General features: G+C 45.9%; 1 protein-coding gene and 1 non-coding gene across 2 annotated transcripts; both read left to right on the top strand.

The window, feature by feature from the left end:
- The first annotated feature begins 4,307 nt into the window (after positions 1 to 4,307).
- On the top strand, positions 4,308 to 25,136 carry LOC149338470 (nicotinamide N-methyltransferase-like). The gene is made up of 4 exons (XM_089550327.1): positions 4,308 to 4,414; positions 19,279 to 19,417; positions 20,432 to 20,642; positions 24,041 to 25,136. Exons 2-4 carry the CDS (start codon positions 19,282 to 19,284, stop codon positions 24,468 to 24,470), a joined length of 777 nt encoding a protein of 258 aa, XP_089406453.1. The 5' UTR covers positions 4,308 to 4,414; positions 19,279 to 19,281; the 3' UTR covers positions 24,471 to 25,136.
- A 1,983-nt stretch (positions 25,137 to 27,119) lies between these two features.
- TRNAP-GGG (transfer RNA proline (anticodon GGG)) lies at positions 27,120 to 27,193 on the top strand. The gene has a single exon. It is a non-coding gene; the product is annotated as a tRNA-Pro (tRNA).
- Positions 27,194 to 27,412: the final 219 nt, after the last annotated feature.

Raw genomic sequence — 27,412 nt, 5'->3', positions numbered from 1 at the left:
CACCTGATTGCAAGTGTGAGTATGGTCCATTGTGGAGTATCCTTTACGAAAGCCTGCCTGATAATTTGGTTGTTTGAAGTCTGAGGTTGTCCTGACTCTATTAGCGATTACCTTAGTAAATACCTTGTAGGCAACGGACAGTAAGCTGGTCGGTATGTAATCTTCATGTTCTTGACGTCTTCTTTCTTATGAATTAAGATAACGTTAGCGTTCTCCCAAGCTTCTGGTACTCTCGAGGTCACAAGGCATTGCGTATACAGGGTGACTAGTTTTTCTAGCACAATCTCTCTGCTGTCTTTCAACAAATCTGCTGTTATTGATCCTCACCAGCTGCTTTCACCCCTTCGCAATGCTCATAAGGCTTTCTTTACTTCTTCTTTCGTTACTGGCGGGATGTCCCATTGATGTGCTCGACTGCCTCTCTCAGTAACTTGATGACTACATTCGCTACTGTATAGATTTGTGTAGAACTCTTCAGCTACTTTAACTATCTTATCCATATTGCTAGGGACATTGCCCTCTTTGTCTCTTAGAGCATACAGCTGGTTTCTACCCATCCCAATTTTCTCTTCACTGCTTTTAGGCTACCTCCGTTCTTTAGAGCATGCTCGATTTTTTCCATGTTAAACTTTCATATGTCAGCCACCTTGCGCTTATTTATTAACTTCGATAGCTCTGCTTGTTTTATCCTGTCTTCAGATGCGACTTGCCGCAATGTTCAAAGAAGTAAATCGCAATACATGCGCTTTTCAGCGCGCTCTCCTTCCTCTATAGCACCCGAGTCATTCAAGCACACAGCTTTGGTTATAATGCCCCACACCTTACGTCACAACCGTGAACTGAATCACGGGACGCAACGTTATTACCACATGGCTTTCTTACTGCCTCTGCTGACAACCTGCAAGGTCAAAAATCAATGTCAAAGTTCGAGATGAAATGTAAATGTGAAAGTTCAATGAGAAATATTAAGGTCAAAGGACATGATAAAGGTCAGAGTTAAAGGGGAAAGTTCAAGGTCAAAGGGGGTCCACTAAGTGGGCCACGCATGGTTAGGTATATGTGCATAGCGACACTAGCCGTGAGTTATCTCAACGTCTTCTCAGGGTCATTAGGAAGCTAATGGCGAAATGCGTCCCAGATATGTAGTCTAGCTTTCGCTACAAAAAAAAAAAACAAAAAAAACTAATTAGCCGTGCTTATGAGAAGGTAGCCCTGTGTGTTACACACGTGATTTAAGTTTGCCGGTCTTGGTTTAAGAGAAATGGCGGTTAAATTTTTTTGCGATTGTTGTGCCAAGAATATTTTTTAAATTTTCAGACACCAATGTTCATTTAGAAAGAGCGGCTGTTTTGTAAAGAAGCCCATCTCATCTGATTCAAAACTTTTTTCTTTTTTTTTTTGGGGGGGGGGGGGGGGGGGGTTCGATGAACGGCATTACACTTCGCACGGTTACTGAAGACTACGGCAATGTTCGAGCCGCCCTCAGACTTTCTGTGGCTATTTTCTTTATCACCTTCACCACCTTCGCTCTGGTCAATACTTCTGGCTTGTGAAGGAAGACGGTGGAAGAACTGGAAGCTCAGCTGTGTTATTGCCTTCTTAACTATGTCGCCAACTTTGGAAACAAAATGAATTAATTTTGCAGTTCGGTCATGGAGAATTTCTTTAATACCGATGTTTTTTATACTAATCTTGTGAACTGACCCGCACTGATTCTCATCTTCAGTCTTCCTTAGTTCTTCAGGTCATGTTTCATCTCACCATCTAGCGCTTTGAGAGCGGCATTCATTCTCCTCAAGCAAGCGCACTTTTTCCAGAAGCCTTCGACATTTTTTGTTCTGGTCTAAGCGGCCCTTCTGCTTCCTGACTCTTTGGGCATCTCACGCTTAAAGGCAGCCGTATAACTTAAAAAGATCTAGATTGCATTTGTAATATCCAGAACACAGAACACTTTGGGAAGCAGTTGACAGCCAATGCGACGTAGACAGAAACTGCAAATGTAGGAATAACAACTAGGTGGCAGTAACTACAACCCGCGAAACAACTCCAATATGAGCATCCGCTGCCGTGTGGCTGCTGAGACGATCGGGTTGTTTTCATGGAGCGGGTGAGGCGTCGACCACGTGATTTCGATATGGCGCTCCTCTCACCGGCGGTTTGCACAGCTGAGCCCGTTGGTCAACTTTCAGCAGTTTACCAGCTTTCTTGCGCTTGATAAAAGTGAATGCTGGCAGGGTGAGCCTGTAAAACAAGTCGAAAATGAGCGCTTGCTAAGCCTGTCGTCTCAGCTGACAAGTTGATAGTGCGACATTCAGTACATCTGAAGATGCAACCCTATGCTGGCACAACGAGGGTGTAATGAGCTGCTGAGCTGTAACTGGGAATTCACTTCGCAACCATTTAAAGTAAGCCAGTAAACTGTGTGAATGACCATGGAAAAATATTTTACACCACAGACGAACTTCGCTCCGCTTGATCTACTGATTTTAATAAGAAAAGTTTGTCTTCGACTTGTGATTACAGAATAAAAGCAGGTTAAACTAACTCTTCTACACTCCTTTGAAAAGGTTGGAGGAATCACTATATATAACTACTTGCCACACAAACAACTGCATTTTTATTAACTGGAGGTGGTAAAAGTATGACTGCTAAAAGATACTAGCTGAAGAAGCTTGTGAGGAGCACGAGTCACAAACCATAGCGTAGCAGTATTTATTAAGAATGTGAGTGTAACTCTTTTCGCATGTGTTTCATGGTTCACAGTGCGGTGTGCTGATGTGGTGTATTAAATTTATCTACATTGGAAAAATAACCAAGCTTTGTGTTCTTTGTGAATAGTTCCCGATACCTGTTACAGTTGCCAGAGTGTGCTGGCCGTAATCGCACACTTATGCTTAAACATATTGTGAATTACCTGTACAAATCTTGCAAGGAGATGACATCAAACAGTCCTTCCGAGCCCGCGCGTAGATTCAGAATGCAAGAATACCACAAATCAGAAAGGGTCACACAAGCGGGACACGCTAACTGCGCGTTCACAGGTACAGTCTTGTCAAAAGTTTAGTGCCCAGGAGGTTTGTTTCTAAGCCTTGTAGCGGGACTCTGGCAGCATTCGGAGAAGTCCTAGGAAGCAGGATCAGAAACTTTCTTGCCTGCAGGAAGTTTGGAACGCTCGAGATCCATTACTTACGCGGTGTGGTCCAGAAGCGAACCACCTGGGTTCCAAACTTTGACAAAGGCTGCACATCTTTCTCTGTCTTATATACTCCATGAATGGGACTCTCACGGGCTAGTGGCTATTACCCGCTGAGCTAAGATACCAGCCTCAATTATAAAGTTGAAATTGCACAAGCAGCTAGAAACAGTGTGTGCAAGCGTGTTTCTCAATGCGGTGTCAGCAATAATCTGTTGGCGGCCGCAGAACATCCGTATCCGCTTATGGCGTTGGCGACCACTTCTGTCCCTGTACATAGCTTCCATGAATAAATTAGTAAAGAAAAAAAACATATACTGACGCCGTGTGCTCTAAATTACGTTGTAAGCATTGTCTTGGCGAAAAGCACAAGCAGCAGTGGGCGCCAAGGTGGCCTGCGGGTGAGTCGCAACACAGAGACGCTATTACATATTAATTGCAAATGGTAACAGCATGGTCTCCACTCAGCTTAAAAGTCAGCCTCATGTGGAGAGGCATATATAACAGAAGCGGTTGTGAACAAGGTGCCCTTAGCGGGGCCAAATCGTCTTTATTTTAACAAGATTGGTCGGCGTTCAGTACTTTCCGCGCTCTGTGTGTGTACGTGTTCTCTGTCTCTGTCCGTGTTTTTTTCGCGCAGTTTAATCATGAACGACAAACACCAACTAGCCCGCCAGAAAACCCTTCTTGAGTACTTTCCCGCCATGAACATTCCCGACCAGACGAGTTTCAGTTAAGGCGTAGATTTCATAACATAAACTAAATAGTGAAAAGAGCATGGCGACATCTGTGAGCACGGGCCCAGGACGGCACGTGGCGTCGTAATCATTTTCGCCTGCTGTCAGAGATCTGACCTTGCCCAAGTGAAACTTTTAATAAATACACAGTCGCAGCATCATCCGTATCGGGCGATATGTTACTGCAAAACCAACTCACTCCTGCCCTTTTTTTTTGTTGCCTGGCTGTATATGCGCCAGATTTTTTTTTTCCGTGGATAACGACAGCTGTATCTGGGCTGGCAGGTAACTTATGGGGAATCCCAAGGTGCGCTGGGCAAAACAACTGGTCGTCGCTAGTGGTGCTGCCGCCCCTCCATGTTCCCTGCTCCATATGCATCGATGCTTCATAAACAGCCTTTCCTGGGCCAGGCTCCGCAGGTGGAGAGCGGAGGCGACCTTTTGCGCACGTGTCTGACAGTGGCCTTTCATTCCATCAACGTAGGTGAGTTCGAGACCAAACATTAACTTGGAATTTTTTCTCCTCATTGTACCTTTCAGCCGTTTTTCAAGCAGTTTATCGTGAGCACATAAACTCGCAAATGTAGATTGAAATAGCACCGTTCCAGAGAGAAACACCATGGAATTTCTTGGCTGGTTCTCGCAATACTGACTACCTAGTCTTTGCGCATAGTATTCATTTCCTTTGCGGTGATGATCTTAATACCCTGAATGGTTCATGATGTTACATTAAAGGCATGAAGTTTTATATGTTTTTTTAGTGTTTTAATTCTGTGACACTCAGTGCTTCTCTATGGCAAACAGTTATGAAGTATTCTTTTTTTTTTTGGGGGGGGCAAGCAAAATGAAACATGTCTTGCGTAAATCTGCGTCGAGCGCGCTTATTTTTGTGGGAAACTATCTCCTTTGATCTTTTCTTTGCATGTGCTAAACTGTTGCACAGTAGTGTTCACCGCAAGGAAGACAAGAGCGCAAGAATGATAGCAGTTGGAGCTCGTAGTTATTTGCACCGTTTTGTAAAAACACACCCACTACCAGGTTCTTTTCAGAGCCATGCTAAGAGGCTCGGTTTTTAGCAGCAGCACAATAGATCTCTCAAGAGTGGAACTATTGTTAGCTCGAACCATAATGTTTTTACCAGAAGCTACGAACACAGGCTCTGCTCGAAGTAAACTCTGGTAATAGAGCGAAACAGCGCGAAAATACGGGACTACAGCGCTTTGTTCTTCCTATTTGTAGTCCCGTGTTTTCGCGCTGTTTCGTTACAGTTCATGAACCAACTAGCTCAACAATCGTCCCTCTTGTAATGGGCTGAAGAATGCATAGAATGTCTCGACTTCATCGGGGAGACATCGCGTTATGTGGTAATTAATCACTTTAAATGGGTTAAAAATTGCAGACAATTGTGCATTCGCTACAGTTTCAACCATCTGAAACTAGGCATTTTTCTTTAGAGCCTATTACATAGGCAAATATTGCGTTGAAATTCTGTTTATTACATCGCAGTGTATAGCAGCCGACCTATGCACGCTACTTAGCAATTTCACCCGATTTATGCCAAGCTGTAGTGCCTATTTTATAGAGCACTGATGAAGCGTTGTCTAAACGCTACGTTTGTTCGTTCAGATTGTGTATGACCAACTGGCCCCACAGTGTACTCTGTTAAACTTCAGTCCTGTCCTCATCTTTCTGTGTCCTGTTTAAACGCTACGTTTGTTCGTTCAGATTGCGTTGTCTTGAACCATTGATTATTTGTTGATTTTGGACGCGCATCACTATGACTTCTGAAGAAGCGTACGTCTGTACTCCTGCAGTAAAAATATATTTTTGTGTACCATTACCGATACATGAAACGTGAAAACAGACTACAGAAAACAGCACAGACTACAGCTCATCTTCGCTCATTCTTCGTGCCAACTGCTCGGGACTGGAACAGCCTGCCACTCGACTCCGTGCACCACTCCGATCCACTGCACTTCTATGCTGCCATCCAATCTCTCATTAGTGGAAAATTCAGCCCATCCCTCATGTAATACCCCATTCCTCGGGCATTTGAGGTATCTATAAATAAATAAATAAATAAATAAATAAATAAATAAATAAATAAATAAATAAATAAATAAATAAATAAATAAATAAATAAATAAATAAATAAATAAATAAATAAATAAATAAATAAATAAATAAATAAATAAAAAATATTCAGGGGGCACTTTGACTGTCTAAAGTGCGTAGAGGCGAAAGCGTTTTCCGCACCACTTTCAGTGCTTCTGTGGCACTGGTGGCGTCACATGTAATTGAGTACTAATTACTAAGTGATGACAAATCACTAATTAATGGCTAATTACTGATTAATGCCTGAATACTAATTAACTGCTAATTAAGCTTAAGCTTAAGCTTAAGCTTGGCCTTTAGGAGTGGAACGCGACAGCGTGTTGTAGCGCTGCCAGGGAGTTCACAGAACGCCACCACCCGTTCGGCGCGATGCCTTGCCGTTTCAACGGTTTTTGAGGAAAGGAAATTTCGCAGTAAATCTCTGTCATCTTGGTGGACACCTGAACCGCACCGTAGAGGAACGGAGGAAGTGGGAGTGAAAGAAGAAAGACGAAGATGGCCCATAATGAAGAAAATGAAAATTGTATTTGAGGAAAGAAAATTACGCAGTAACTGTCTCACATAACTCGGTGGACACCCGTCAAAATTCAGGAGGGGGGGTGCACTTTTTTGACCTAAAGTGTGGTCACTGATGTGTGGTTAAGATATTAAGCTTCGCCTCTAAGAGTGGAACGCGAGAGCGTCTTGCAACGCTGCCAGGGAGTCCATAGAACGCCATCGCCCATTCGGTTCTACGCCTCGCTCGTCGGTAAATTGGTTTTTGAGGAAAGGAAATGTATTTCTCTCTCATATCTCAGTGGACACCTAAACCTCGCCGGAAGGGAAGGGAGGAGGATGGCAGTGAGCGAAGACACCGTATTCACTAGACGTGCCTTTGTTCATTCCAAACCATCGAGCTGGCATGGCGCAGTGGATAGCATGCTCGTCTCGCACTCCGAAGACCGGGGTTCGATTCCCGAGCTCGACCAATTTCTTACTAGGTTTTATTTATTTAAATGGCCTAACTAGAGAAGTTAATTGGGCTAATTGGGTAATTAAGCAATTAACTAAGCTCAGTCCCACTTACATGGAGCATCACTATATGGTCCCTTCAATTGGTTGCATGGTTACTAGCCAAAGTACAATTGGCCCCGTTTGAAATTGGCGCACTGTGACGTCACGACCGTTTCGACCAACTGAAAAGCGTGACATTCTCTGTCGACAACTGCTGCTTACAACGATGAGACATTAAAAGCTTTCGCCTTAATAAATAAATAAATAAAATGGACTCTAGAGAATCAAACAAGAAAATACAGAAATAGGAACTTTTGGAAAAAATGACAGGGGCGGGGTACATTAGCACTTCCCAAAGGTTTTCATCAGGCCTATCAAATAAAATTAACTGCTCTAGTACCCAGCCCTTGTATCCAGTTTCATACTAGTGTCGAGCTAGTATCCAGCACTAGTACCCAACCTATAAAACTAATATATTGTTTTCCCTTTCCCGCTCCACTTTTCTTACTCGCACTTCATTTCAGAGTGGCGATATGTATGCTTCTGGATAACAAGTCATGCAGGGCAATCTATGCATGCATACTTGGTCACAGGAAGTTCAAAAAAATGTTTTCTTATAAACATGTGCATCACCCAAGACCAGCTTACGATGATGAATGAATGAAAGAAGTAAATTTCTGTAGTTTTTAGGATGTGTAAAAAGAAGAGAATATAAAAATGCCTAAACAACGCATAGCTTGAATACTTTAATTTTGAAATCAACAGTATAAAATAAATTCACCGCTTCACTTCAGGCCAGTCTGGATAACAAAATAAAGATAATCGCAACAAATCATTCTAGAAATTTTGTTTGGAAGCATTTGTTATGAGGATTACTAACACAGCAGTGTTTCTTTAGCATTTCCTCAAAGATTATTTTATTATTTGATACTGTTACAGCGTAAAAAAATTGCAGGAAGATTTCGCTTGTCACCAGTTACTGTAGGATTCACTGTAGGAGTGTGCAAATTAGTACTGTACGACTCACTGAGATTTGCCTAGTTAAATACGTCACATTAATTTCTTCTTCCTCGTCTCTTTGCTTCAGGTTGACTTTTCGAAGGCCTTTGATAGTTTTCGTGACAGTTTCTTCTTTTGGCTTTTAGAAAGCGTCAGTGTTTGTTCAACTATCGACATTGAGGGTTTCCTTTGCTAATATAACGGCTCCACCCTTTTGGTTGTGAACGGTTGCCTTACTATCCTCTCCCTGTGACTTTGATACCGCCGGCTGCAGCTCTGGTGCTTTCTTTTTCTATTTTTTTCATCAGTAACTCACTAATACTACTTCTTCATGTGCGACTGCGGGCGAGTTGCAGATGCTTTTTTATGTCCACGTATTGTCGACCGCAGGGTCACGGAACTTAAATCGAGGGTGTAAGAAAAGGGAGTGGTTCCCAGAGAACAATTAACATTCTCCTGAGTCATGACTCAAGTAGACGACTTCTGCGCACTTTGGTTCTGTTTCCAGCCCAATGGTTTGGTTTTGGTTATGGGGTTTGACGTCCCAAAGCGACTCGGGCTATGAGAGACGCCGTTGTGGAGGGCTCCGAAAATTTCGACCACCTAGGGCTCTTTTGACGGGCACTGACATCACACAGTACACGGGAGAATTTCGCCTAGAATTTCGTCGATAGAATTTCGCCTTCATCGAAATCCGACCTTTTGGCTAATATCAAAGTGTACTTTCCAGCAAAATGGTTCCGTCGAAGTCACTCCTGTGGTGACATGCCTGGAAAGTATGGTCCCTGCGCTTCTGTTCATTAGTCTGACATAAGCTTTGAGCTGCTTCACCCTTTCCGACTTATTGTTGGTGTCCCCAACCTAGACGCCAAGCACTCGAAGCAGGGGTTTTGCATACCATGCCTTGCATCTTTGTGTAGGATGACGGGTTTTTACGACGGTGGAGGAGGCGCCTGATAATGTTGTCCGGCTTGTACCCAGTTTCCACCCCTTTCCTAGAATTCTGGCCAAGGTTTCACTGAGGCCTTTTACGTACGGATTGCGTACGCGTTTTTGCTCCTTGCGTGCGCTTAGCCTATACGTAGAATTGTTTCTTTGCGTTTTTTTTTAAATTTTGGGTATCTATTTCCCAGGGATGTTTTCTTTTGTTGATGAGTTTTAATGATGTAGGGGCTGCCTTGCACCAAAGAGCGTCAGAGAACAGCGTTTCCTTCTACACAAGGTTAGGTCAAAGACTTTTTTCGAAGCGCTTCACCTCAGAGAAACCGAGCACCAGGCCATTAGAAAATTTGTACGCATTGGAAACTGATGGGCATCCGGCGGTACTGGGGATCGAGCCCCGAACCTCTCAACCGGAACTTAACTGTCGGAAAATGTCTACCGATACACATTTATTATTCGATTGCTACAAAGTGCACCTCCAGAACACTGTTCAGCAATAAACCGCAATCAATCAGACCTCTGCTTCTTCGTTCTGAGGAGATTGTCAAAACTTGGAAATACTGGACAGCTTTGCTGATGTTGCCTCAAGGCGCTACCCAATGCCCCCATCGTACAGCCTCCCCACTGTATGTGACTATACGTTAACACACTTCCGAAAAAAAAAGACCACAAGAGTACACATTACAGAAATACCGGGCATGCGAAGAAAAATGACATCTACCCAGAATTTTACACTGATGGCTCAAAAACAGCGAATTATGTCGGAAGCGTGGTTGTACAAGGAGACTGGCAAAAAAAAGTAAGGCTTCTTAACTGTGTATCTATTTTTACTGCTGAATGTTATGCAGTCTCTAGAGCTGCAGGCGGAATAATAAATAACAGCATTAAAAACAATATAATCTACACAGATTCACTTAGCGGGCTCGGAGCATTACACTGCAAAAAAGGAGCCGAACCTTTAGCCGGAAACAGTACACAACACAGAAAAGTGAGAACCCAGGGACATACCATAAATTCTGCTGGATGCCGAGCCATGTTAGAATATATAGTAATGAAAGAGCCGACGACATACCCCCTAGAGACTGCAATAAATTAATACACAATAATCTCAAGGCGAAATGGCAGGAAACGTGGGACAATGAAGTCAGTAACAAACTACACTTTGTGAAGCCCGTACTGGGTGAATGGAAAAACTGTAGTCATCAGGAACGTGTCATAGAGGTCATTACATGCTGTCTTCATATTGGAAATACACACCTTAGACACAACTACCTACTAACAAATGAACACAAACCTATACAAACCTACAAACCTATGCGGAGATGAAATTACAGTTCACCACATTTTATTGTCATGCAGAGAACATGAATCACCGAGGAAAAAATATTTAACTCGATGCTACGAAGAACACATTCCCCTTAACCCAGAATTGATTTAGGTCAGATGCACTGATTGATATCCCAAAGCGTTGTTAACTTTTTAAGGGGAGCAGGTCTCCTTGAAAAGCTCTATTTCTGACCCTGCGTCTTGATATATATGGCGATACACCTTCTCGTTCCGGAGAAGAAGGCTGAGGTGTTATATATGATGGGTTGGGAGCCTGGAGATCCTTGCCCAGACAAGGATGGTGATGAGGTTACCTGACCCTCTTTCATCATCTCCCTCTTCATCGTCAGCCTGACTAGTCCGCAGGAGGGTTAAGGTCCCTCCCATGCCTCTCCAATTAACTCTCTCTTTGCCAGCTGTGGCCACCGTATCCCCCAATCTTAATCTCATCCGCCCACCTAACTTTCTGCCGCCCCCTGCTACTCCTGCCTTCTCTTGGAATCCACTCTGTAGCCCTTAGGGACTCTGTTCCCCTTAATTAAGCTCATTTCCTTTCTCACTGAGCATTTTTCATGCAAAAATTAATGCAGCAATCAAAAAAGTTTCAAGCGAATGCACCCCGCTTCCTTCGAGGCGCAAATAACCGGGCACTTATATGTGTTGCTGATTGTCCCTTCGCACTCAGCTGGCGTATCGCTCGGACATTGATTCTGCACATTTTATTTCGGCGCTGGCAAGTAGGAACCGACTAGCTGCGCGCTGGCCGAAGCGCGTGTAGCCGGTCGTGATAGCCGTGCTGAGTGCTCACGCGAGCGGCTGACGTCACCTGTGCGAGGACAATAAAGGCGGTGTCATCAATGTCAGAGGCGCTGTTTGTGGGTCAAGTTTCACTTTTTGTCGTGCATTCAAGCGAACTTCAACGCTGTGGGCGTCATTTTTTGCTTGCATTGAGCGGGAGCCATTTTTCCCCTTGCATTGAAGAGTGCAGTTAGGGCATATGGAGGGCGAGTTTCAATTCCACGTATGCAATAAGTCTCTTAAAGTGAAAGTTTCTGAAGTTATTCTGAGCGTTTCAATTACTTAGCTTAAAATTAGTGTTTTTTTTGTGATATTATGGCGGCCGCCATTGCCCACAGTACAACAACGGCAAAAAAAAGATCCTAGCAGGCGTGAGGTTTTTAAAAAAAATTTTGTTCACCTTCGTAGAAACACCCTGTATAATGTGCATATTGTTACGCCGCGTAGTGGCTGACTGAGGACTTGGAGGAAGAAGAGGGAGGCGCGCGCAGACTGATCTGGGCTCTGAGCCGTTTCCGGCCAGCTGTGCTCCGTCCAGCCTTCACCTGCATAAAACCCCTTTCATCGGCTACATTTGGTGGAGGTGCGGGGTAAACACGTCCTGGATTCACCAGTACCCCGTCGCAGCCGTCGTGTAGCAGGTTTGCCACCTTTATCGCCTGAAGAATTCATTGCAATGGCTACCACGCAAGCGACGCACACCCAGGAACTGCGAGCTGAAGAAAAGACGACCTTGACCCTTCAGCGAGATCCGCGCCCATTCCACGGCGAGACCGAAGAGGACGTTGAGGAATGGCTCCGACATTACGAAAGGTGCAGCAAGTACAACCGTTGGAACGCTACCGCCCGCATGTACAACGTTGTTTTCTTCCTTGCTGGCACGGCTCTGACTTGGTTCGACAACCACGAAGAAAATCTTACGACCTGGAGCCGGTTTGTCGAAGAAATCACGAAGACCTTCGGAAATACTCTTGCGAGGAAGGAACGCGCTGAGCATCAACTTTCCCAAAGAGCTCAACTACCTGCTGAAACGAAATACATCGAGGAAGTATTGAAACTTTGTCGCATGGTCAACCGGCAAATGCTAGAAGAAGACAAGGTAGGACACCTTCTCAAAGGGATTGCTGAGGACGTGTACAACTTCCTGATTTCCCGAAGCACCCTTGCTACGGTTGCGGATGTCATAAAGCAATGCCTTGCATTTGAGGCGCTCAAAGCACGCCGGATAGCTCCCAAATTCGGCCGCCTTTCCAATGTGGCAACCGTTGCCAGCATCGACATCCCCGAGCCTGAAGACATCGCTTCTATAGTCAGGAGGACTGTACGTGAGGAGTTGGCTACTCAGCGGCGACGTACAAGTTTTGATGAACTTTACCAACAGGCTTCGAGGCCCATACCATCACTGGAGCAGCGTACGCCATGGACTGCACCGAATAACGACCCGTTTAACAACTCCGGTATTGAGCAGAGCCAACAACCGACGTCGCACCCGTACTTCCAGCAGATTCCATCCCGTCCTGATGAAGTACCTCGCGGTGCGTCTCGCCGCGCGTCCGTCGCCTCTCCTTGACCTTTAAGGGATCCTGCTGTGAGCTACCAAAGCCGCCAGCCACCGATATGTTACGGCTGCGGGTTCAGCGGACACATCTCCCGCTTTTGCCCGCGTCGCCAATTTTCTCGACCCCCTCTGCAACGCGCACCACGCTTCAGGAATGACGCCCAGTGGGAGCAGCCACCCGCTACCTTCTATCGGCCTCCTTCTCTCCAACGCGGTGCACGCAATGACTCCCCTGTCTCCGATCGCTGCATCACTCCGTCGCTGCAGCGAGAGGGCCGTTCACTATCCCCGCGTCGCCGCTTTGTTTCTCCACCGCTGGGAAACTAGGCGGTGCGACCGATGGAGGTAAGGTCGCCGGACAGTCAACATCGAGAATACGTCTGCCTATAATCATGCTCAAGAACAAAGTGTCAGTGACTGTAGACAATGTTCAAACAGATGCTTTAGTTGACACTAGTGCCGCTGTGTCTGTTATGAGCCTTTCATTTAAAAACCGCCTTCGACAGAAAGTTATGTTTGTGTGGGACCGAATGGGTAGGTTTTGTGGAGCTGGGGGTGAAACGTTAGTTCCGGTTTGCCTGTACTACGCTTCAGTTGTGCTTAGTGACGAGTGCTACCGAACAGAATTTGTTGTGTTGAGGCGTGCCACGCATGATGTGATCTTGGGTGTTGACTTTTTGCGCGAGTGTGGTGCAACACTAGACTTCAGTGCCGGTTTTAGAATTCCATGAGTTAAAGGTTGCCGAATGTGCGAAATGTGCTGGTAAAGGCTGCGAAATCGTTTTGCTCTAGCATTCGAAATGGTGGCGTAATCGCCGAATAAAGTCGTCGTCGGCGTTCAGGCTTCTCTGGAGTGCACAGCGACGGGCGGGGGCCCCGATAATGACGTCACGCATGACGGCACTACGTTTACAGCGAAGAAAGGTTTATTTCATGGAAGAAAACTGACGTCATCGAAGGTGAAGCTCACGATGCATTGTTTGCCGCCATTTGACGACGCACAGCAGCAAGCAGGCGTAAGCAGCGGACATCCGAAGTTTCGGCGATAATGACGTCACTGCCGAGTTTCCTCGCACTTCTCCAACGTAGTGAGGAGAAGCCTGAACATCGTCGCGGTTTTAATCGATGATTATGTCACCATTCTAAAAGCTAGTTCAAAAATACTTTGCACGGTTTATCTAGAAGCTTGATAGATTCGAATTATTGAATAACCTCGAATTCTCAAAAAACCGTTTCAGCTTCCCTTTAAAGCCAAACATTATCCCCGTATTAGTAGATGACATGTCCCAGCCTCATGAAGGAGCTCTCTCCCTGCAGGAAGATGTGCTCCTGCCGGCGATGACAGCAAAATGTGTGCCTGTGAAATCATCTCAACATTTCGTGGGTGCGAACTCATTAGTCGTCGAGCCAAATGTCTCGAACGGGGCGAAAAAAAATATTTTGGTGCCACACTCCGTCGTCGAGGCAGTGGATGGCGGCGCACTCATCTGGACTGTGAACGTGTCAGAGGAGCCTGTTCGTCTTCCTTCTGGTTTAACACTCGCAAGATTTGAGAACCATGTGACCTACGCCATTGAAACTATTTCTGATGTCAGCGGAGCAGCGCCCGGGAAGTCTGAATTTTCTGCTGAGCTTCAGCGCATGGTCAACAAATCACTCCCGTCTAGTGTACGCCATACGCTGCAAGAAATCTTGGCGCGTCATGCTCAAGTGTTTGACTTTGCCTCTGAGGGATCGGGTAGTCATTTCCCAGTATAAAACCCATTTCATCCGCTACAATATAATAACCGGTGCAATCACTCTACATAATTACACCGATAATGAGGTTAGAGAACAAAAAAGAGACCGTAACTGGTTCCTCTTCGTTAAAAAGGATTAAACATGCTAGATTTAAGAATGAAAATCAAATTGCAGATCTTTTCAATTAATCAGAATATATAGTTTTCGTAAACTACAAACGAAAAAAGGGTGGTCCTTTCGCCTAATAAAAGATCTTTTTACTTGATACTGTGCACTTGAAAACTTGTCACCTAGGCAGTAACACCGCCGTCAAAGTAGTCAATAAAGTTTCACCACTATATGCAGTGCCTGCTCTGAACATTGGTGTTCCTCAGTGGTGTGCCACTCGCCGAGATAAGAAAAGAGCACCTTTAAAGCCGAAATAAGAAGAATAAATAGACATGCAAGAGGAAGCACTGGCTCGCAACTTTTATACGGCAGGCTACAAAATATACACGCTGTACTATAGCACGAAATACACTAACCCATTGGTTATACGTGGCATGATCCTACCTAGAGCGAAAGAGCTCAACGAGCCAACTGTACCTGGCAGTAAACTAAAAACTAAATACATTTTTCCACAAGGGTGAAGGAACATAGCTCACTGATGAATCCCTGCTCCGGCAAATGTGCTGTTCCTACTATATCGTGCGGCAGGTGTTCCCAGTGGCAGAGCAAAACTGTGCTGCTTTTTTTAGTTTGTTCGTATAAATTTATTTTATTCTAAATATGCAAACGCTCAGCGATGCCTGCGCTTGCGCAGGAAATGTAGGTTTAAGGTTTCGAACAAAATTTGTTTTGTTCAGAGCTATATATACAGGGTGTCCCGGCTAAATGTAACCAATCTTTTAAAAAAGACGAAGTGTCCTAGTCCAGTGAAACCAACTAAAATTCTTCAGAGTCGCATGGCCTAGTCTCGAGTATTTTTTTCATTCTTCAAAGTTAATTAGTTAAGCTTAATTAGCTATCTTTTTCATTATTGACTTCAGGAAAAAAGTGTAAATGAATGTTTCAGGTCGTCTCGAAAAACCGCTAGTAATGCTGTTTCCATCACGGTACGATTTACGTAGTTTCATTTATCGGCCTTAAATGAAAGTTATCACGTGACCAGCTGCTCGCTCGCATCTCTGCCCCAATGTGCACCCAAAGTCTCATCGAGGAGAGGACTTCAGGAAAACAGGATTTTATTCTCTAAGGTGCATCTTGAATTAGAAATGTTATAGCGCAAACAAAGACACGGACAAGAGAGACGAAACACACATATAGCGCTTGTGTATGTGTTTCGTCTCTCTTGTCCCTGTCTTTGTTTGCGCTATAACATTTCTAATTCAAGATGAATTACCAACTCGCCCAACAGGAAGTTTTAATGAAGGTGCATCTTAGGACGTTCGGACGTATGTGCACAAACTATCGCACAATGTCAAAAGGGTGGCCAACAAGTTCGGAGTGGATGTTGTGTTTACAGCTCCTTTGAAATTGTCCCGCCTGTGCGCCATGACCAGCAGGTGCCAGGGTAAGAGAGCAATGAAGAACAAATGTGTCACGAAACACCAAACACAGTTTGTGCCCTGCACTGTTGGTGTGGTGTATAAGGTTCCACTCAGCTGTGGGTCTGTGTACATAGGCCAGACAGGGCGCTGTCTCAACGACAGGCTCAGAGAGCATGCCAATTCACTGAGCTCAAATGGAGGCTCGAACCTGTCATTGCATTGCCTTAAATGCAAACACTATGTAGACAGGAATAAGAAGAAGAAACAGCAGTGCCGCCCTCTCCTCCGTTCTACGGTGGTTATCGGGAGAGCTTCCGATAGGGTGGCCCGGGAAATTGTAGAGGCTCGAGAGATATCTAGTACGGCAGGCTGCGTGAGTAAAACATCGATAGCCCTTCTCAAAAAAAGAACTTGATTTTCTTCGTGACCGATAACCCGCTTTCATGTTGCTACTTTCTGTGCATTTCCGCGGAGTTTGAATTGTCTTGTGCCTATCACAGATGTTATTTCTGCTTTACCATTGTGCTCCCACACGTGTTGCACTGGCTATCGTACGCTGGCGCCCTTTCTGCTTTTTAAGGCGATGTATCGTTTCCGAAAAATACAGATGCAAGTTTGCGCTACTGTGTGTGTACGTGTTTCTCCCTTTCGTCTTGCGTTATTCTGCGCAAAGTTTTCTTGAATATGACGTTGAAGTGGCACGGTTGTCAGGTAGAAGCTTTTTTTTTATTGTCCGAGTTACGGTTAAGGGCCGGTATAAAAACTACTTTACGTAAATGGTACGTTGCTGCAAATGTTTCAGTCAGCTGATTTTCAAAGCGATCTACAACTTTTCCATTGACACTTTGTTCATCAAATCAATAATTAAAAAGTTAGCTAACTAAGCTTAACTAATTACTTAACCTTGAAAAACGAAAAATACTGCAGACTAGGTCACGCGACTCTAAAGAACCCTCAGTTGGTTTCAGAGGTGTTTTTTAAAAGCTTGGTTACATTTAGCTGGGACACCTGGTATATTTATGTGTAACCACCCGTTGATAAATGCAGTGCCTGCAATCTCGCATAGCATAAGACTCATTCAATAAAGTATCACCTGAAACCATGCGTGTGTTCTGCGTAGTTTATGTCCTTCGCTCCATCCCTGTTTCTCACCCGCTGACGTTTCCTGAAACTCGACTCCTCAACTAGTACTTCATTTGTAATGCGTTAGTATTAGAAGGGTGTGTGTGTGAGTGAGGAAATGGCGACTGCCGTCTGTCAGTAGCCAGTGGCAGGTGACACACCAGTCACGTTGGGCAGGTGTAATCTGCCCGCCTGGTTTCGGACGAATTTGGCATACTACCTATACGAAATTAGTAACCTCGGATATAACAAACCGTGTTAGGCCACCTCGAGTATAGATAACTTTATTTATTGCATTAGATGGCTTGCTTAGGTATAGAAACCCAAAGCGGCTCAGCTTTAAGGGGCGCCGTAGTGGAGGGCTCCGGATAATTTGGACCACCTAGCGTTATTTAATGTGCACTCACATCGCACAGTACACGTCAAGCACCCGGGCGTCAAGCATCAAAATGCAATCGTCGCAGCCAGAATCAAACCCGCGTATTTCGAGTCGTCAGCTGAGCACCATTATCACTGAGCTACCGTGGCGGATGAACATTAGAGTGTTAGCCTAGGATATAGGTATCATAAGTGTGCTACTTCTGATATAACAAACTTGCGTGTGTTAGTCTAGGATATAACGAAATTTCGTATGTTACCTCCGATATAGCGAACCTAATGTGCCTTCTCGGACATAACGAATTTTCGCATCTGGAAACTAGATGTGACGAACTTAGTGCACGACACACATTACGCACATTACGAATCTAAGTGCGCAACTTGTGATAGAACAAACTTTAGGGCGTCAGCCCCAGATATAAAGAACGTTGGGCTGCTAAGTCATTCGCAATCCACCGAGGATCGCCTAGCAAATTTTTTTACTTCACAGCTCAGCGAATTTGATGGCGCTTGCCGGGAGGATAGACAGAGGCGGCTGGTGCCTTTACGTGCATGAAGGCAATCTTCTATGCTCAATTAAAGATGGGCGATACTGCGTTATGGGATGAAGTTCGGATGTCTGCGGGGATAAGGTGGTCGTAGGTGACGCAGGAGTGCGCTATTAGGCGCTAAACTGAAGAGCAGTTTATCCAGCAATAGACGTAGTTAGGCTGATGATAACCGTGATGGTGACAGTATACTATAAATCAAATGTGGTGCTTGGATTGAAAGTTTGAACTAAGTGGTTATTTATGATAACAAAACAAAGGCGGAGACGAAAAGACGTGAGCACTGTGCTAAATGAGATCTACATGTTTTATTCCACGAAAGGGCCCTTTTATAAATGAGTTGAGCGAACGAACGAAGGCAGCAGCTGTATAGCAAAAGCAGATATCTACGCTATTCTCATCACACACATTTTTAGGCGAAGTCGCCCTCTGTCGGCGAGGTCAGGCTTAATATTCCCACCGCGCGTAAAAACATAAAAGCTCAAACACGAAAAAAAAACACGAATGTAAAGATTCAACTTATCTGAAAAAAACTATAGAATGCAAAAACATCAAGAAAACGCATGTAACTTGTCTAAAGGTTAAGAAATCGAAAGTTGAAATGTAAGTGCTCTTTGTCAAAACCTCCCTGTACATATCTGCTGGTTTTTTTTTGGTTGCTTATTTTTTATTTTGCCTTTATTTTTACTCTTTCATGCCACTGTGTACGTTAAATCTGTCTGAACTGCATTGTGTAGCGTATGACAAAGTGTGGTGCACCAGTTAGGCTCATTGATGTTTGGTCTCTCCAAACCCTTTTTGTTTCTGTTTTTTTTTGGTAATCGAAAGTAAAAAACAGTGCCTGCAAAAGTGGCAGCAAAGAACTTCGATTAAGTTCCCTCTGCGTGTAGTTCTACTGCCTTATAATTACGTTCCTATGCATTTAATACAATGAGCCAAAACCAACAAGCACAGCTTTCTGTATTGTGCTTGAGATTTGCTACCCGATCTAACTTGTACTAGTCATTCAACTTATCTTTGTTTGTTTATTTTCCTTCATTGAGAGCGCAGAATTGAGACTGGTAATGCCAGTAACAAGAACATCACTGTAAGAAACGCCAGTCATAGATTAGTACCAACGTCGTTCACCGCCAGTTACCATTGCTCATCGAATGCAAATGTAGATCGCGTTGTTACGTACTTCATGGAATGCACACCAGCCGCCGGAACACGCTACGTATCCTGAGGACACAAAGAAAACAAAAGCATTTTCAGTGCATTGTACCACTTATCTTTCACTGTTGTTCGCCTTCCCACGCAGGAGATGAACAAGGATCAAGAAAAACTAGAGGCAAGAATACGCGCCGAGTTTACTCCGGACAACTATCCCGCCCAATCGGTGAAACTCCTACCAGTTGTGAACTTCTTTCTTAAAGAAATGTACTCCATAACAACCTCGAGTAAGCATGTGTGTTTTAAATCTTGAATTTTTCAGGGAAGCACTTACAGCCAATTTGTCGAAGAATACAGATCGTCATTTATGGCCCGAGAGACGCACGTAGCACGTAGTGGTATGATCTTCCTGTGGACTCCCCCGCGAACCCGGCCTCCTAGGCAGGATGTAACTTGCACTGCTTTGACCTCTTCCTCTGCGTAGGCCGTAATTATAATTCTGATCAAAGATTGTTGCTTCTCCCATTCTCCACCTAACGTGACCAGTCGCCACTCACGAGGACGGCTAGTAACGGCAGGCAAGCAGGAATCGATACTCGAGCCCGAACCAAACCATCGAGAGCGTTGGTTATAAACTAGCAGCTCACTGCCGCCTTAGTCGTCACATTATGAAATCTAGCACAGCCTGCCCAATCCTGCTCTCGGTACAAGCTGTGCAGTGTCGACAACGATAAAATCGTCCAACATGCGAGCCATCCAACCGACGTACAACCAAAAGGTAACATATGCGCAACAACCCCCCCCCCCCCCCCCTCATATTTTATTAAGCATAGAAATCTGGGCTAGTTGGTTGCTAGTACAATTGTGAGACATTCCAGCGGCTAAGAAAAGGCACGGACGAAGGTAGACGAGACAGGACGAACGCCGGACTTCAACTGAGGTTTATTCCACGAACAGGTATTATATAGAAAGGGGGTGCAAAGAGAAGTAATCGTGACCAGTTAAAAAAACCACTATCGAACAAATGCCAAAGGCACGAGTGCCATGCCACTCATGTTTGCACATCGGTGCACCTTCTATTTATCGCCTACCTTAGTGTACCAACCCTACTTCCCCGACTCTCTATCGGATGGTCTGATTTTTGCAGATTTTACATGGCATTTGCAGATTAGCGGTACAAGGCCGGCAGTCAGTCAGTTATCGCAAACGCAGTCGATGAGAACACGCTTCAGAATCATTATGACATCCAGGGTTTCGCAAGTGACCAACATTTAACTAACATTGTTTCGTTCTGTTTGAAGACCTCGTGAAAGGCGGCAGCAGACTTCTAGAGGTGGGCTGCGGTCCCTCCATGTACATGGCAATGGCGGCCTCACTGGCGTTCGACCACATCGTGATGGCCGACCTGGTCCCGGCCAACATCCGAGAGGTGCGCAAGTGGATCGGCGCAGCGCCCGACGCCAAGGACTGGACGCCGTTCGCCGAGCGCCAGGCCGCCATTGAAGGGCACCTGTAAATAAGATTCGAATGTCCGGGTGCTATCTGCACGCAGTAGTGCGCCTGGGACGAAAGTTCGCCCCAGAAACGGCTTGAGGGCGCCGTTTTCTTTGCCAAGCGACAAAACAGAAAGTGTGGAGTTCTAAAGAAGATATGTAAAGAAAAGGAAGATGCAAGAAAATCGGGGTGATTTACTTAAAAAAAAATCACATCCGAAACGGCTGATTGCCCCGCCGCGATGGCTCAGTGATTACAGCGCTCGGCTGCTGACCCGAAACACGCGGGTTCGATACCGGCCGCGGCGGCCGAATTTCGATGAAGGCGAAATTCTAGAGGCCCGTGTGCTGTGCGATGTCAGTGCACGTTAAAGAACCCCAGGTGGTCGAAATTTCCGGAGCCCTTCACTGCGGCGTCCCTCATAGCCTTAGTCGCTTCGGGACGTTAAACCCCAATAAACCACGCCAAAACAAACGGCTGATTTAAGAAAACAAACTCTGGCAGTTTGCACCCGAGTTCTTAATGAGCGAAACAACACACATCCAATGGAAGGGAGTCCATGGCAGCATAAACAAGTTGTTGAGATTGAAAAAGAGCCACATTGATGAAGTGGTGAGCTTATAGTCTTCTAGTTAGGTAATTATTGCATGCGTTGCCGAGTGAGGATGAATCTGCCGGCTGGATACCGACACTCTACACCCAGAGAAGTCAGTTAAGAGCAGGATGCTCCTCCTCACTTATTTCTGTCCTGCTGTACCGCTTAGTTGTTTCTACGGAAGGGTCCAGGGATGAATAAGGCAGCATGACGGAAAGGTAGCGCCATGGACAGGAAGGTGTTAGTTTCGCAAGATGACGGCACCTTTGAGGAGAAGTTCCTAAGTGAACAAATTTCCCCCTGAAGTTTGTGTAGGCAAGTAATGCTCTCCAGTCTTGGCGAAGGGACCTCTGGTTCCTTATACTTACATCTGACTTGTACGAAAAACGGGTTTACGAACGCACTGAACAGCCGGTGGGAGTAGGATTGTAGTAAGGGATTAATTATTCACTACCATCCATCCAAGCGCAGCCATATGGCCACAAAGGAAAGCTACTCAGCTTTCATAGGGGCTTTGTAGCTGAAGAAAAATTCTGCATATCCCGGGGTTCGAACCCGGAGGAGGATTCTACTACACCTTGGGGGATTTCATAACACAATGGACCAACCATTGGCACTTTGTTTTGCTGATCAATTCGCTGTCACCCTGTCATATGATAGCCATTCCAGATTGCTCAGTCGCTGTAGCGACTACTACGGTGAGGCGGCGGTCCCGGGTTCGCACCCCAGACCAGGACGAATATTTTTTCAACTGCAAAGTTTCTGTGAAGTCTGTATAGCTTTCCTTTATCATTTGGTTGGATTCTAACAAGTAATTACTCCCGGCGCCGGCCCTTCTCGCCCGATCTCCTCAGCTCTTCGATCTCCCGCCGTTTCGCTCCAAAACTCGCCCTTAAATCCCCTTGCTCAAATTTCTGGGGAACCTCGTTGTAACCAATAGGAAATGTGCTTGTCAGAGCCAATCAGGAGAATTTCGTTCGAAATGAAGCAGCCAATAGCAGGTCGGTGCTCCTGGGGTTGTTGTCTCGAGCGCACCACGCGAATTACGTACATGAAGACGTTGCGCATTTCCGCTTGGTTACAGCGCAGAGACACATACGCACAAACACGCCAGCGGAAGCACAGGGAAAGTGAACACCAAGTCTGAACCACGCGCACTGCCCTGGTCGCGCTTCCCCATTCGCTGCTCGCTTCGAGGACATCCGGTCCGTCGCGCGCTCCGCTGTTAAAGGCAATAAATTTACACGTGACCCCCCTTCCTCCCGAAAACCCAGTGGTCCGCGCATCGGCCGCGTCTAGCGGCCCGAACACGACCTTACAAGGCCGGGCCACCTCACTGCCGTTATGCCGACGTTGCCTCCATCTGCCGCGTTTGTTTCAATGCAAGCCCATTTTGGCGGCGCCCGGATGGCGGCAGCTTGAGGATCCCCGAAAAAAAAGCTAACACACACAAAAACCAAATGGCCAAAACTACCGGTTTCAGGGTGCGTGCGCGATCAGCAGCTCAACTTTCCCTCACCGAGAATGATGTAAGCACACTTACTGTACGCACAACACAAAGTACGTTGCAACCATGAAAAAGTGCGGAGGGACGTACGAAACAAAACATGCGGAAAGGCACACCGATAATACACAAAGCTACTAAAGAAGAGCAACTGGCGTCTTAAGGATAGTCCCGATACTTTTCGTACTAACTCATGAATATAACGACGGCAATATAAGACACCAATACTTCATCCATGCCGTAATAATGAAAAAGACATTTCAACTTGTGACCAAGAAACGGCATCATTTTCAGGGCACTCAAACATTATGTTGCATGCAAACGAAGGCAGTTCCGAGCAGTTGATACCACCTTGTCTGTAATCGTTGAAGCATACGGCGTAAAATCGGCATAACTCCCGCATAAGCAACATTTGGTCATGTCTATGTCCATAGCCTCTAGTAGTAGGAAAATCTTTCCCTTCTTTTAAGTGGCACAGGCTTGGTAAAAACCGACAGACCTGGTGAAAGGCTAATCCAATCTGCACATGCACAACCTCCGCCTCAGGGGTTTCACAACGGCCCAAGTTGTAGGCAAGAAGACTGAATGATGGATGTAAACCAGGGAGAGACAATTTGTTTTATTGATTGTGCATGTACAGTTCGTATAAGTTAGTCCAATGACTTTGGGGGAATTTTCTAACGGGCCCGGCAATAAATTGGTAATAAGGAATAAATTACTAATCAGAATCCACCCTGTAGTAGTAGTCACACGGCTACGAAACGAAGCAGTGCAGTTCTCAGGAAGTTCATGGTTCAGGAAAAATTCTTCCTGGACCGGAGGTCGGACCAGGAGCTGCCGCCTGGTCAGACCAGTCGCACATTCCATAGTAACAAGAGCGGCTAGCAAATGGCATGCGAGGTAGAAGCGATGAATAACTCTCAAAGCGGTGAGTGTTAGTTCAGTGAGTTTAGGGGACTCTCCCAAGGTGGAGCTTGGGAGGTCTTCCTGTCGAAGTTCCCCCAACAACAGTAAATTCTGCATACACCAAAATATCTGCGCACAGACGTTTTAGTAGTTCACTCCTGCAAAAAATCCGCCGCCACTGCCGGTAAGAAACCATGATTTGCTGCGTAACGCAACGCCAGAACTGGTGAGTCACCTAGACGTCTGTACAGTATGATCCATTTGAATGGCCCAGCAATGCCACTTGGATATGTAGTAGGAAGCATTTTGGGGCTTTGTGCACGTAATGCTGAGGTTTTCAAGGTTGGAAACGACTGGAACAGATCTAGTGCTAGTATTAGAGACAGTTCTTTCTTTCACTTTTCAATGCAGAGACGCAGCGAAAGCGGCCGACATCATCAGCGCGAGGACACGAAACGCGGTCCGTGACGTCACCCTGTGCAACATCACAAAACCGGGCGTTTTTCTAGACGACCGCGCAGAAGAGTTCGACGCCATCGTGGCCTGCCTGTGCCTCGATAGTGGCTCGGCCAACCAAGCCGCCCATGAGCATGTCACCGCCAACCTGTCGAAATTGCTTAGGCCTGGCGGCATCCTGATTGCATGCGGAGTAACCGGCAACTGCAGCTACACTGCGGGCACCTTGACGTTTCCGTGTCTAAACACTAGTGAGGAGTCGATTAGGAAATCGATGAGCAAAGCGGGATTGACAGAGGTCCGCTGGGCGGCCGAAGACTGTCCATCCTCAATGAAGTCGCGCCTCACGCACGAAGCAACTTACGTAGCTGTCGGCCGCAAGTAACTGCGTGCAACTGACGCCGGCCACTATCGAATGACGAGAGAGATAAGTCCGTCGTCCTGGTGGCGGAAGACTCGCTGTGCGGTCAGTATTGTTATTTTGCATAAAAATTGCCCACTATCTCCGTCCACGATACACGTTTTCTCGCAGCCTTTCTAGTAAGCTAACTTTCAGGCTTCAAGTTCGGTTCTCCGTATGCACTGTGCTATTACACGATGCTCATAATAAAGAGCAGCCGTACTTTCAACGAGTTGTGTCATGCCAATTGTCATTACACCATTTGCAACATATAGAGAATTATTGGTTTTTTGAAACATAAGAAGGATCCGTGATTTCCGACAAGGGGGGTATCAGTAAAGTTGTGAACTCACTGAAGGCAACTGTGAGTTCCATGCTGTTGTATGCTTTGCAGAATGATTATACAGAGGTTAACCGCTAAGCCGGTCTTCAACTGTGCCCAGTCGGTCTCCTGTCTGATCACTATCGAGTTCACAATATAAAGAACATCACCATGATCATCATGATCATCATCAACCTGACTAGGCCCACAGCAGGGTGAAGGCCTCTCCCATGTCTCTCTAATTAACCCTGTCCTTTGCCAGCTGCGGCCACCGTATCCCGCAAACATCCTAATCTCATCCGCCCACATAACTTTCTGCAGCCGTCTGTTACGCTTCCGTTCCCTTGTACGTAGCCGAACTTAAAAGGACGTATCCGATTCGAGTTGTTTCATTCAAAAATCCGAAAGGTCAGGCTCTGACTGTCATTGTATCTGCATCGAATGGATGGCGGGGGGGGGGGGGGGGCATAGCTGAACGGTTTATCTACAGCGTATTTGCCTCACCGGAGCAACTGAACAAATTGCAAAAAGGGGGAGGGGGGGAGTAACTCTCCCCAGGTAGCTCAGGTGGCCCCTGGAAGAACTCTAGTTGCTTCCTTGACATAACAAAATCAATTCGCCTGTTGGTTCCGCCTCATTAGCTGCTTGATGCTCTCCATAGATGTAGGAAGTATTAAGGTTCGCAACAGCGCGCGGCGCTTTAGGCTGGTTGCAACGTTGGTAGGTGTGACGCACGCTTTAAGCTACCACGATGTCGGGCCTGTGTGGTACGTAGAGAACACCATGCCTGGTTGTCCTGCAAAGAATGGTACTGTGCAGTCATTTACAAAACTAGCCATCCTACTGTCGCAAAAAGCCGGCGCTCAACAAAGAACATCTTAGAATAATGAGTGAATCAATTTATTTATTGAGGTCATTTGGCGTTAAAGTGGAAAGACGGGCTAGTTGGTCGTGGTCCGTAGAATGCATTTTTTTTCAGCGCAAAGAATCCCCCAAGGTGCAGTAGATTTGTAATAAGGGAGTAATTACTCATTGACATCCACCCGAGCGCAGCCATACGGCTACAAAGGAAAGCTACACAGCGTTCTCGGAAACTTCGTAGTTAAAGAAAAATTCGTCCTAGTCCGGGGTTCGAACCCCGGACCAGGCTCAATTGCCAGGACGGCAATTGAGCTTGCCGTCCCGGTTAGCTCAATTGGTAGAGCGACTGCTCCGGTGAAGCGGTGGTCCCGGGTTCGAGGACGGATTCGCTCTCGCCCTACCTTGAGCTTGCCGTCCCGTTTAGCTCAATTGGTAGAGCGACTGCTCCGGTGAAGCGGTGGTCCCGGGTTCGAGGACGAATTTTTCTTTAACTACGAAGTGTCCGAGAAAGCTGTGTAGCTTTCCTTTGTAGGCGTATGGCTGCGCTTGGGTGGATGTCAATGAGTAATTACTCCCTTATTACAAATCTACTCCACCTTGGGGGATTCCCCTAAACATTTGACCAACACTGTTCCCACTTCGAGTTATTGATCAATTCGCTCTCGCCCTGCCATGAGCTTGCCGTCCCGGTTAGCTCAATTGGTAGAGCGACTGCTCCGGTGAAGCGGTGGTCCCGGGTTCAAACCCCGGACCAGGACGAATTTTTCTTTAATTACGAAGTTTCCGAGAAAGTTGTGTAGCTTTCCTTTGTAGCCGCATGGCGGCGCTCAGGTGGATGTCAATGAGTAATTACTCCCTTATTACAAATCTACTCCATCTTGGGGTGTTCCCCTAAACATTTGACCAACACTGTTTCCACTTCGAGTTATTGATCAATTCCCTCTCGCACTGCCATGAGCTTGCCATGGGGTGCTGACTGCTTATTGTGTCACAAACCAGAGTCAGTAGAACACGTCTTTATTGATTGCTGGGATGCGCTGCTTTTTTGGGGCGTGCTCCAGCGTACAATAAAGAAAGACTCACCCTTGACGCCGTACGAGATACGATTCCTGGACGTTAAGCCGGATCTTTATAAATATGATGTAATTTTCCTGCTTGGCCTTCACAGTATTTGGCGAAGCAGGATGGCTGTACGACACTGTGATGAAGATGCGCGTTCTGTCCGCGATTACTTCAAAGAAAAGATATTTAAGCTACGTGAAGTGTACAATGAGCTATGTTTTGGAGATGAAGTTATCGAGTTGGTGGGAGAGGTGTGTTCCCTGAAGCAGTTTTGATTTTCTCACGCGAGTGAAACGCATGTCCGCTCTTGATGTTTGAGAGTGCAGCGCAGAACATCTGTTTATGATCTGTTGTAATCTGTCAAAACAGGCAATAAAGACAAAAAAAAGTCCCGGTTAGCTCAATTGGTAGAGCGACTGCTCCGGGGAAGCGGTGGTCCCGGGTTCGAACCCCGGACCAGGACGAATTTTTCTTTAACTACGAAGTTTCCGAAAAAGCTGTGTAGCTTTCCTTTGTAGCCGTGTGGCTGCGCTCAGGTGGATGTCAATGAGTAATTACTCCCTTATTACAGTGCAAAGAACACAGCACAACACATACACGAAGGACGAACGCTGACTACAACTGTTGGTTTATTGGAGCAAACAAAATATGTACACAGCAATGTTTTCTACCTCCAGCTCAC

The sequence above is a fragment of the Amblyomma mixtum genome, chromosome 6 (assembly GCF_055824585.1).
Source record: "Amblyomma mixtum isolate Tamu chromosome 6, ASM5582458v1, whole genome shotgun sequence".
Taxonomy (NCBI): Eukaryota; Metazoa; Arthropoda; class Arachnida; order Ixodida; family Ixodidae; genus Amblyomma; species Amblyomma mixtum.
Note: the sequence above shows the minus strand (reverse complement) of the source record. Positions and strands in the feature narration are given on the sequence as shown.